The 10,965-nt window shown below is 55.0% G+C and overlaps 1 protein-coding gene across 1 annotated transcript in view; it reads right to left on the reverse strand.

Annotated features, from left to right (window-relative positions):
* Nucleotides 1-503: 503 nt before the first annotated feature.
* NATD1 (N-acetyltransferase domain containing 1) overlaps nt 504-10,965 on the reverse strand; it is a 16,177-nt gene continuing 5,715 nt past the window's right edge. Inside the window, exons 2-3 of the mRNA XM_027683590.1 lie at nt 4,487-4,605; nt 504-3,851 (exon numbers count right to left, since the gene is read on the reverse strand). Of these exons, the coding sequence (XP_027539391.1) occupies nt 3,735-3,851; nt 4,487-4,605 (236 nt within the window). The 3' untranslated portion in view covers nt 504-3,734. The remainder of the gene's footprint in view (nt 3,852-4,486; nt 4,606-10,965) is intronic.

The following is a 10,965-nucleotide window of genomic DNA, read 5'->3' on the forward strand; positions in this document are numbered from 1 at the left end:
AGCTGGGCCCCTTCTCCACACCACCCTCCCTAGCACGTTGAGTTACCCAAACTCCAGCCTCTGAAGCTGGCACTCAGCGTTAGGAAGTGGCACAAACGCTGTGCTGGACCCTGGGTGCTCGGGTTGTGCTCCCAAGGCTGAGGAGTGCTGGCTCCAGGAGGGAAGTGCCTTGTGTCCCTTGGAGTCACCTGCCTGCCCGCCTTGCTCTGGACAAGCACAGCAGCTGGATATTTAAATATTTTCTCACCTTAATGTTTTCAAACATCTTAAAAAACCAGACACAAGCACCGAGTGACTGTTCACCAGAGGCTGCATTTGCAGGATAACTCCCAAAGAGTGGCCTGAAATTCCAAGGAGGGCTGATGAGCATCAGCTGGCAAAGGAAACAGACTCTCAGCTGACAGGACCCAGCCCAGAGGTGACAGAGCTGAGGGTGCCCAATGCCCCCTGGTTCCATGGGCACCTCCTCCTGCCTCCCCCCAGCATGGCACAGCCACTGCGGGTCAGTTAAGCCACACTTTTATTGTATTGTATTCCATGCATTATGTTCATGTCTTATAGTATGACAGAGGGAGGGATAAAGATAAAATGTTAAACATAAACAAGAGCAGAAAGGTCATTTGTAACAGGTCCTGAGAAGGAAAGGCACATCGTAACCACCGAATCCAACAGAACAGAAACCTGGGACAGAGGAAGACAACGTTGGAGAGCGGATGAGGGAGGGGGGTTTCAAGTCGGGTGCTGTGGAAGCAGGTTTGACAGCAACCTGCATTCCCCCACCCACCAAGGTCTGTAGTTCAAATGGGTTTGGGGACCTCAATATTCAACCAAACCACTTTCCACACTCCTGTTGCCAGGGAGAGTTCAAAATTCCCCGACTCCTCCAGGCTTAGTGAGCACCAAGGGGCAGCAGAGGACTCAAAGCTCCTTTCTGCAGAGACCAGCTGGGAAAGGGCAGCTGGTGGGGAGGCAGGGAAGGGCTGCCCAGCACTGAGGGATCCCGAGCCATCTCCTGCCCATCAGTGCAGGATCCCAGGAGTGCCATGGACTGTGGCATCGCTGGTGACCTGTGGGTATTGCTATTCACCGGCATCAAGGACCACAGGGAAGGGAAGGCAGAGGATGGATACAGCAGAGAAACGGTTGGCACGGACACTGGCACACAACTCCGTCGGGTCAGACACTGGAGGGGTTGTAGCACCTCGAAGGGAAGCAGCAGCAAAACCATGTGCTGTGCCTGATTTAAGGCAGTGACTGCCACTTGTGATCCAGCGCTGGGAAGCACGAGGTTCCTGTCAGAGCAGCACAAAGGGCTCCAGAGCCAGGCTTGGACGCCAGGCCACTGCTGGTGCAGTGACCACAGCACAGCCTGCAGTGAGCTGACACAACGGAGAACTTCTGGGAACTGCCACACAGTGGAAATGAGCACAAAACCAGGGCAGAGGCTCGCAGAGGCTCACGTGAGGCAGCCAGACACACATCTCTCCCAAGCACCCAGCCCTGCTGTGACAGACACAACAGTGTCTTATCTTGGCTTGCAGCGGAGGAGACGGTTCAGCTTCACCTTGGGATCAAGAGCAGGGACGGTTCTGTCGTCACGGCTGTACCAGAACCAGCCTTGCTCCTGTTGAAGTGTGTTTTGCATGTTAAAGAAGGAACACTTAGCAGCCCAGATTTCTTCTTGAACCCCTTTAGTTTGCTAACTGCAACCCTTTCCCAATCCCTCAAAGCCATCCTGAAGGTCACAGCCCAGGTGGAATAAGCAGCAAGGCGGCAGCAGGGCTGAGCCCAAGGCCTTTCCTGAGCAGCACGAGGCAGAGGTGGGTCTGCTGCCGGGCACAGGTCCTTCCCCAGGCAGGAGGTGGGCATGGGCAGGGGTCTCACAGCCCTGTGCAGGGAAGGGATGGAGTCTAGGAGGTTTTACTCAAGCCTGAGAGGGCCGTGTTACGCTGGTGATGGGCAGCCCAAGAGCACGGGCAGGCAGCAGGGCTTTGCCTTGAGCTGGTGACCAGGAAGAACAGCTCAGGGCCTCCCTGGCGGAGATCAGCCACAAGGTCTCCATCTCTGACCATCCCAACCAGTAGAGAAGGCTGGAGGAGTTTTGCCGTTGCCACCATGGGCTTTGTGCTGGGCTCTGAGAGAGGGCTGAGCTGCCTCGCTTGGGGCTTCAGTCACTCCGTGGCACAGATTGTAAACTTTAGTTCCTGCTGAGCTAAGCTAGGTCTGGATTTGGCCTCCAGGTGAAAGGCTCTCCATTTCCTTCTGCCTGGCTGCAGCCCCCAGTGGCTGCTCAGGGCTGGGGGTGTCAGAAGCATCATCTCCCACACCACATCCCTGCCCTGGGACGCTGCAAAATCCCGAGAGCTCGGTGGGAGATGCTCTGGGGTGTAGCTCATGCCCTGTAAAACCCAGGCAAGGCAGGACAGGCAGCAAGATGGAACCAGGCAGTGCCCTGCCATCATGGTGTTACCTGTATATCCAACTGTGGCAACACTGGGCTGTGCTACAGGGTCCTTGTCCATGGAGGGAACAGCACGAAATGAGGGTGTTCCTGCTGCTAGCTGAGGACACCACAGTGCTGCCAGCACCTGAGCCTGGAGCTGAGCAGAGAGGTAATGCCCTGAGCCAGGGCTTCTTTCCAAAGGCTGTAAGGAGCATCCACGTGGAGGCAGGTGGCTCCAGGAGATGGGCCAGGAGCAGGTCCTGGAGGCCTGTTGCTCTCAGGATGGGAAGACGGCTCTGATCTGGGGCTCAGATGGGGATGCAGAGCTGGAGTTGAGGGAGATGGGGGGAGCCTTCCTCTTCAGCTGCAGGAAACCACCTTGGTGCCCTGGGATGTCCCCTCATTGCTCAGGCCAGGGCTGGCTGTGGGGGCTGGTCTCTTCTCCTGAGCAGGCTGTGTCCACACCAGCATGGGCAGCACCGATGGCAGGGGGCAGAGACAGGAATGATGGCCCGTGATCCTGTGGGATGCCATGCTGGGGTTGTGAACAGAAGGCTGGGCAGGAGCTGGAATCTCTGGGGAGCAGCATCTGCAGCTCAGCCACCTTTCTTCCTCTGCACAGACTCTACCACAGCCCCTGCAGCTGAAGTGTGCTCCTCACAAGGCTCCTGTCCCTTGCCTCACAGGTGTCACCATCCTAGTGTCTCCACAGCTGGTGCAGCAAAGCCCCCGAGGTGCCACCATGGTCCATGTGTTCTCATCCGTACTCCACATGGGCTTGGACACAGCTCAACAGAGGCTGGAGGGGATGAACCTGCCTCAGGGCTGGGGCTCCTCCAGCACCTCCCTCTGTTCCACAAAGCTTAATCTACAGCATCTCCCCCAGCTCCCAGAAGGAAAGGGGGGCTGGTGCCCCACGACCACCCCTAACCAACATCCCCCAGCAAGTTCACAGTTGTCGCCAAGCGGAGCAGGGAGGATGAGGTGCAGCACAAGTCATCCCCTGGTCTTGTGATGGAGTTTGGTGGAAAAATCATCCCCTTCCACCCCCTGGCTTGGGAAAAGCACTGGGGGATGCCACGTGTGCCCAGAGCCAGCCTGGCCCAGGGGCTGTAGCCATGCTCACACGTGGGCAGGGAGCAGGAGGTCGTGCCCACACTCACACACCACATGGACACGCTTAAAAAAACGGGAGTTGCGAGTGTGGGAGGGGGTTTCCTGAGACCGCAGAGAAGCGAAGGCCGCGTTGGACAGTCAGGGACAGGTGTGCTGGTGTCGGAGCAGTCCTGCCTTAAGGCTGCAAGTGTTCCAGGTACTGCGGCAGCGGGTTCTCCTTGACGTATTTCTGAATGTACCAGCAAGTCAGGTGAGCTTTCAGGTCCTCCTCCACCACGAAGTCCAGGGCTGCCTGTGACCAACCAGAGAAAACACACAGGTTACAACCTCCATCCCCAGCCTACGCTCTCCTCTGAAGCCTCACGGGGGTCTGGACTCCTGTACCCCTCAGACAGAGGGGTTGCCCTCAGGTACCCCCTGTGTGAGGCAGGTGGAGGGAGAGGGTTGTGGGGAGAGCACAGCACAGGGTTCCCAGTTTAACCCTCAACACATCCAGCCTGGTGGATGCTGCATGGCAGGTGACCTAGCCCATCATGCCACCCATTTGCCCTGACCTACAGGGCCAGGAGCAGCTGTAACCCCAAAATATCACCCCACATTCCCTCGTGGCTCCTCAGCTCTCCCTGCATGGCTGCAGGACCCAAGGCAGGCAGAGGGCTCACAGGGGCAGTGAAGGTTTGAGAGGAGGGGTCCAGCCCCCAGCTGAGGTGATCCATCAGCCCCTGCACAGTGGGCACAAGAAGGAATGGGCCAAGCACTCTCGCCACCAAAACAGGAATGTCTGACCCCAGATTTCCGTCTGCCCCACCAGCCACCCCATCTCCCATTGGAGCAGGTCTCCCATGCAATTCCAACGTGATGGGGCCTGGCTTCAGCCAGGATCTCTACCCACAGCTGGGATGTCCTTCTGGGTGTTTGGGGCTGTACCTTGGCCAGGTGCTTGGCTATTCCTCTCCCTCGATAGGCATCCGGCACTTCCGTGTGCTGCAAGTCCACGATCCGCTTCCCCACGTACTCGTAGAGCAGCACTGCCTTGTCATGGCAACCTGGGGGGTGTGAGAGAGGGGTGAGGACTGGGAGGTCTCCTGGGAGCCCACAGCAGGCGATGGGCAGCTTTGGGATTGTTACAACAGCCCTCGTGCCCACGGGAATGGCTGTGCTGAGCGGGAGACTTTGCTTTCAGTGACACCTGGATGTGTCCTCCTTGGTCCCCCAAAGGTGTGAGAAGAGCCAGCTCTGCTCAGCCTTTCCAAGCCCCTGGAGCAGAGGCAAGTTTCCTACCCAGCCCTGAATTGCTGATGCCAACACAACACACAACACGTTTAGGGTAGGAAAGCAGCTGTGGGGAGGGGTGGGATGTGTTGATGTGAGGGAGAGTGCAAAAAACAGGAGGGGGAAAAACAATTCCTTTCTCCTCCAGCACAGAGTTTTTTGTTGTGGCACATAAAAGAGGACAAGACTCCTTGGTCTGGTGTTGCAGCATTGCCTAGACATGTTTTGGGGAAGATGCTGGAGAGATAAATCCCACAAACACACAGGAAAGTGCACACAGGTGTGCAAGGGGGGTTGTGCACACAAATTCACATGTACACACACAGGTTTCCTGTTTCAACACCCTGACCTTTCTCACAGTAGCTCAGTTACAGGAAAGAAGTTTCAGCACACATGTGAATCAGAGGAGAGCTCATAACACCTCTCTGACTTCATCTGCAGAACCTGAGCTTCTGCCTTTGATGCAAAACCAAACACTTCATTTCTAGACAGTTTCTGGATTTAAAAGTGAATTTCAGAAATACAATTCCCCAATCAAGAGACAAGCTCACTTAAAATAGTGGAACCTTTCCCTTCAATGGTTTTTGGAGGCTGAAGGGCTGCAATGTCCACTTCCATTCACTGTTTGCTTTAGCTGAGCTCAGTACATATGTCATTGCATTTCAGCTGACAACTGCAGCCCAGTTCACCTCATCCCTGCATTCAAGATGCACTAGAAATAAGCCCATTGGAATTTTGTGTTTCAAGAGAAGCAGCTCAAGTTTTTGTTCCTGCTCCTTTTATGCAGACACTCGATTCTCCGACGTCGGATGGAAACCTTTGCATTTCCAGCCCGAGTTTATTCCTGCTGGTTTGTACCCGCTCGTTCTTATGCCAACATTGTTCTTGGGTGGACATAAATAATTTCCCTCCCTGCCGTTCCCCCAAGTATTTATAGGCATCAGTCCTGCCCCTCTCAGCCTCTAGTTCACCAAAAAGCAAAGCTGTTTTAGACTCCCCAGACAGAAAAAAAGGGAGAAGAGCAGCGTTTCTCCATATGGATCCAGACACCCAAAAAAAGCCATGGGAGCAGGTGAAGCTCTTCCCCAGCAGCACAGACCTGTCTCACTCGAGAGGAACCCACCCAGGTCGGGGCATGAGCAAAGCCAGGTGCCCTCACCCTCACAGCATATTTGGTGGCAGCTCTCCCAGGGGTGGCAAGGGCAGAGCTGGCAGTGCCAAAGGCTGTAAAATGATCTTATAACGGCGGCTTTCACACGCTCCAGCCCTTCCACCCCACTCTCCCCCCAGGCCAAAACTTTCCATAGCCTCTGCCTGAAGCTTTGAGAGATTTAAAACTAAATTGGTGACAGAGCAAAAGGTCTTTATTTTTCCTAAAATATACTTTTTTTCTAGATGATCTGTTTAGAAGTATCACACACAAAAATGCATTTTAAAGCAGAGGATGATCAGTGTTTAGAGGATCTCAGATCTGGCCTGGGCAGGCTTTTCCTTGATATTCCCTGTAGCACAGCAGCACCACAAATCCCCAGCCAGGACAGGAGCTGCAGGGTGCCACCAGCACACAGACGAACACACACAGAGTCCAAATGATTTTACAACCAGCTCTGCAGAGAAAGCCAGTGCTGTCAGTGCTCCAGGAAACCAGTCCCAGTTCAGAAAAACATCCCAGTTCAGCCAAGTACATAACCACATCTGTACGTGCTCACCTCAGTGATGGGACCCTGAGCCACACAGAGCATGAAACCAGGGACACTGGTGCCACAGGGTTTGGTGTGGGCCCTGCAGGTGACAGCGATGGCTTGGAAGAAGCCAGTCCTGGACACGGGGGGCTGCTCCCAGGAAAGCTGGGGTAGCTGGAAGCAGTGCTGACCCTTCATGGGAGTACCCAGCCGCAGTTTGCTGCATTCGCCCTCAAAGACAGGGCACACAAGCAGAAACCCCACAAAAACGAGGCATAAGAGACACCGTGTGCCGGCCTCCCACCTGCCTCTTCCCCTTGGACTTTGGGACAGGGGTTTTATCAGCCTGCACAGACAGAGCTTGGCAAAGCAGGCTCAGGTCTCAGCCAGCCCCAGAGGTGCCTGTGAGCCTGACCCTGGTGTTTGACTCGCTGACACTCCCCTGCGAGGCCACAGCGAGGAAGTTGAGTCAATGCAAATCAGCACAGCCAGAGCAGGAGCAGGAGGAGGCTGCAGCAATGGCAGCACAGCTGGTGCCCTGTTCTCCCCAATCCCTTGCTCAAATCACAAAGTGCACAGGGAAGGGGAAGCTTTTCCAGGAGCTGGGCAAGAGACCAGGTCTAAACTTGCTCTCCATGGAGGGTTTCCACCAGGACCAGTGGCACGGAGCTCCCATCCAAGCAGGGGCAGCAGAGGCCCCTGTGACACAGGCTCAGCTGTGACACCAGACATAAGTCCCCAGGCTGGGTGGCTCATGAGCCTGAGGGGAACAAGCAGAGAGCCCAGCCCCAACCTGAGCTGAGCAAGGGACACATCAGGCATCTGGGAAGATACAAGCATCCTGTTCCAGCCCATCCTTCGCTGACCCCCTCTCCTGGCATACACAAAGTATCTGTCAGCCCTTTGCCCTTCTCCCTGTCCCTCTGTGCTGGCCCCAGCCCACGATACACCTTTGTGTGCCCAGGACTGGAGCAGGGCAGGGGCCTGGCCTTCTGTGCTCCAACCTTTGGAGCAGCCCCTGCGCTCCAGCCTCCTTAGGACACTGCTGCAAAACCATTCCCCGAGAGCAAGGGGAGGGAACAGAGCCAGGCCCCATTTCCCACTCTCAGACATAGGAAAGCCAGAGGCAGGAGGCAGCTCGGCTCATCTGCTGCTGAGCCAAAAAGTGGGGAAAAAAAAAAAAGGAAAGCAGAAGCTCTGTGTGGGGTGAGCTGAGAGGACAAGACGTCCCGAGGAGCTCGTGCATCCCAGGCTGCAGCCACGGGCTGGCCTTGTTCCCCAGGGAGCTACTGGCATGTTACTACGGAGAGAAAACAACAGAGGACAACAGCCAGAGCAGAGACGGCACAACCCTCTCGGAGGGGCCTCACTCGCAGGAATGGCAGCAGGGGGGGCTCTGGTTTGAAGCAGTTTCCTGTTTAGGAGCTCTCTGGAGGTGACTGTGGCACGGGAATAAGTGGGGAGCTCTTTGATGCAGGGTCTGGTGACAGATCCCTTGGTGCCCACTGCAAACTCGGCACCTTTTCCCTCCTGGAAATCATCCACCCCAGCAGGGAGGAAAGGTCCAAGTTTTCCCAACAAACCTGAGCCCGGACTCCCAGACAAGGAGCTCCTGAGACTCAGATCAGCAGGGGCCAAAGCAGGACTTCCAGCCTCTGGATCCTGCCCAAACCCATCTGGGGAGGAGTGGGAGGTTTGGGAAGCATGGTGTGCTGCACCCAGGTGTTGGATGAATGGGAGTCTGAGCATGTGAGAAGCTCACACATCCCCAAGGAACTGGAGCCACTCTGCACATGTGGTGAGCCTGTCTCCCAGCTGGAGAGCCTGATGGGTTTGATGGGCATCAAGAAGTCACAGTGGTTGCTGCTAAAACCAGTTTCCTTGCCCCAAACATCTGTGCCAGCAGCTGGACTGACCATCCGACTACTTTGGGGTAGAGGGGGATGTCTTTGGGTTTCTTGTTTTGACCAGAAATTTCATCTTGGACCCAAAAAACCCCCAACTATTCCTGAACAAAACAGCGTACATGATTCCCATGGAAGCTTTTAGCTTTGACAAATTGATGTTTTCCAACAGAGTTGCTGCACGGGGAGGTTTCTGGCTGGCTCGTGCTGTTAGTCACATCCTAAGTGATTACAAATCCAGTCGGGCGTCTTTCTGCCCTCCTCTCGGGGGATAACAAAGCTCGGTGAGGTCTGGTTATAATCAGCTTTACTTTCAGCTTCTAAATGCTCCTGTGTTTGGGATGCAAGGGAAAAGGGAATGTGTTCAAGTGAAGCAGCCTTTCCTATCAGAATTTTAGGAGCCACTGAGGGGAGAGCGGGGAGCAATGAGCAGAGACGGGAAAGACGGGGCAACCCCAAAAACACCAAATGCAATTCATCTTCCTCGTGCACAGGGAGGAAGTCCTGACATGAGGTTACACGGGGGCACAGAGGCAAACACAGGATGATGCTGAAAACACTTTCACAACTAGTTCCCAGCTTTCACTGTCTCAGGCCTCTTGCAACAGGGATTTCCAGAAAGACATCACCTTGGAAAGTTTTCTACTCAACATCACACTACCCTAATCCACCAAGCCCAGAGACCAGCTCTTGAAGCCTGGCTCCTTGGTCCCCAAGCCTGATGCACCCATGTTTTCCCAGGATGTCACCCACACTTCACATCTAGCAGAAATGAGGACCGAGACACCAGAGAAAAGCTGACCCTGGAGCCCTTCATCTCTGCCACAGCGCAGTAACATGGGACAAAAGTGCTCTCAGAGGGGCACGTGGGTCACATTGATGTTAAAATCCATGTCTGACCCATTTCTTGTCATTCCCTACGTGCTGCAGGGAAAACCTGCTGGAGCATTCCACACCACTGATGCTCATGGTGCCAGGAGCGGAAGCAATGAAGAGAGCACTGCAGGAAACAAACACCCTGCCACGCACTCCCACAGAGATGGTTATCTTCTGACCATCTTCCAGGGCTTGGCTGTTACCAGCAAATGCCTAACAAGGAGAGATGGATCACCCACTCCCCATGGATGTTAGTCAGCCCAGTGGCACGGATTCCATCCCACCAGGACACTGCTCAGCTCTGCTTCTGTATGTGGCTGGTGCTGAACTCACAAAAAAGGGGCTCAGTGTCTCTGAACTCCTGGAAAAAACACAACCTTGATCGTGGGGATCCACCTACAACCCCGGGCAAGGCCATGGCCAGGTTGGACAGGGCTTGGAGCAACTTAGTGGAAGGTGTCCCTGCCCATGGCAGGGGGGTGGAATGAGATGAGCTTTGAGGTCCTTCTAACCCAAGCCATTCTGTCATTCTGTGATCCTGGAGCAGGAGGTTTTGTGCTGATTCACACACGACTCCCACCACGGGTCCCACAGTTTATTCTCTCACTCTCCAAGTTCACCCTCTGCAGTCACGACTCCTCCCTGCTCAGCCACCGAACGCTACTCTGCCCACGGTGCGGCTGGCAGAGGTTTGATCCAGAAAACCACAATAAAAGATTATGTTTCCCTAATAACTGCTGGCCCTTGGCTCTCCCCTGCACACACGAACAACGCCGTGTGACAGCTCTTGCCGTGGCAGTGGGGACCCGTCACCTCGGACCTCGTTTGATCTCTGTGCCTGAAATAAGCAGTTGGTGAAATTGTTCTCTCCGCACCCAGCGCACACGTCTCCTCCTCCCTCGCTCCACCACTGCCGAGCCTCCAGCCTGCACTTTGTAATTAGTGGTTGAAATGAAAATGGGGTGAGGGGGGGAAGAGGAGTCTAAAATAAAATCTGGACTACTCCTGTTGTTTTATCGAGAAAACCTCCTGCATCCCCTATGATTTCCGAACTACCCATTTAATTTTTTTTTTTTAAAAAGACAGCTACCCTGCAATTCTGTAAGGCAATGAGGCAGCCTGTTTTACTCAGAGTAGTTCTCAGCGTGACAAATGGACAGGGAAGAGATGCTGGGATCGTTGAATATTTGAGATTAACCATTAAGAGGATGGGGCACAGCACTGCCACATCATCCAAAGGCACCTGCTCCTGAGGGGAGCAAGGGTAGTACCCCCAAAACCTGCCTGTGCCACCATTGGATTCCACACACCAATCCCAACCACATGAGCCAAGAGATCCCCAGATCTCCTGGGGGAAGATTTTAGGGGGCAGGAAGAATGGGGTGGACCCCAGGAACCGGGGGGGTGGTGGTTTAGAGGAGTATCAGGGGGGCACTGGGGGTGACAGGGTGGAGTGTACAGGGGAAGGTGCTGCGAGACAGCGGCGCAGGGGGAGGAGGGATGGGGGAGAATGGAGGAAAAGGGGGAGGAACATCGAGGAACGGGGAAGGGAGGGGAACGGCGAGGAACGGGAGAAAAAACGGGGAAATGGGGAAGCCGGGGAGGAAAAGGAGGACATGGGGGGGGGGAAAACGGAGGAAAAAGGGGAAGCGACGTGGGAAAAAAGGGGGGG

This window comes from Neopelma chrysocephalum, unplaced genomic scaffold, assembly GCF_003984885.1.
Source record: "Neopelma chrysocephalum unplaced genomic scaffold, ASM398488v2 Primary Assembly neopelma1_65, whole genome shotgun sequence".
Lineage (NCBI taxonomy): Eukaryota > Metazoa > Chordata > Aves > Passeriformes > Pipridae > Neopelma > Neopelma chrysocephalum.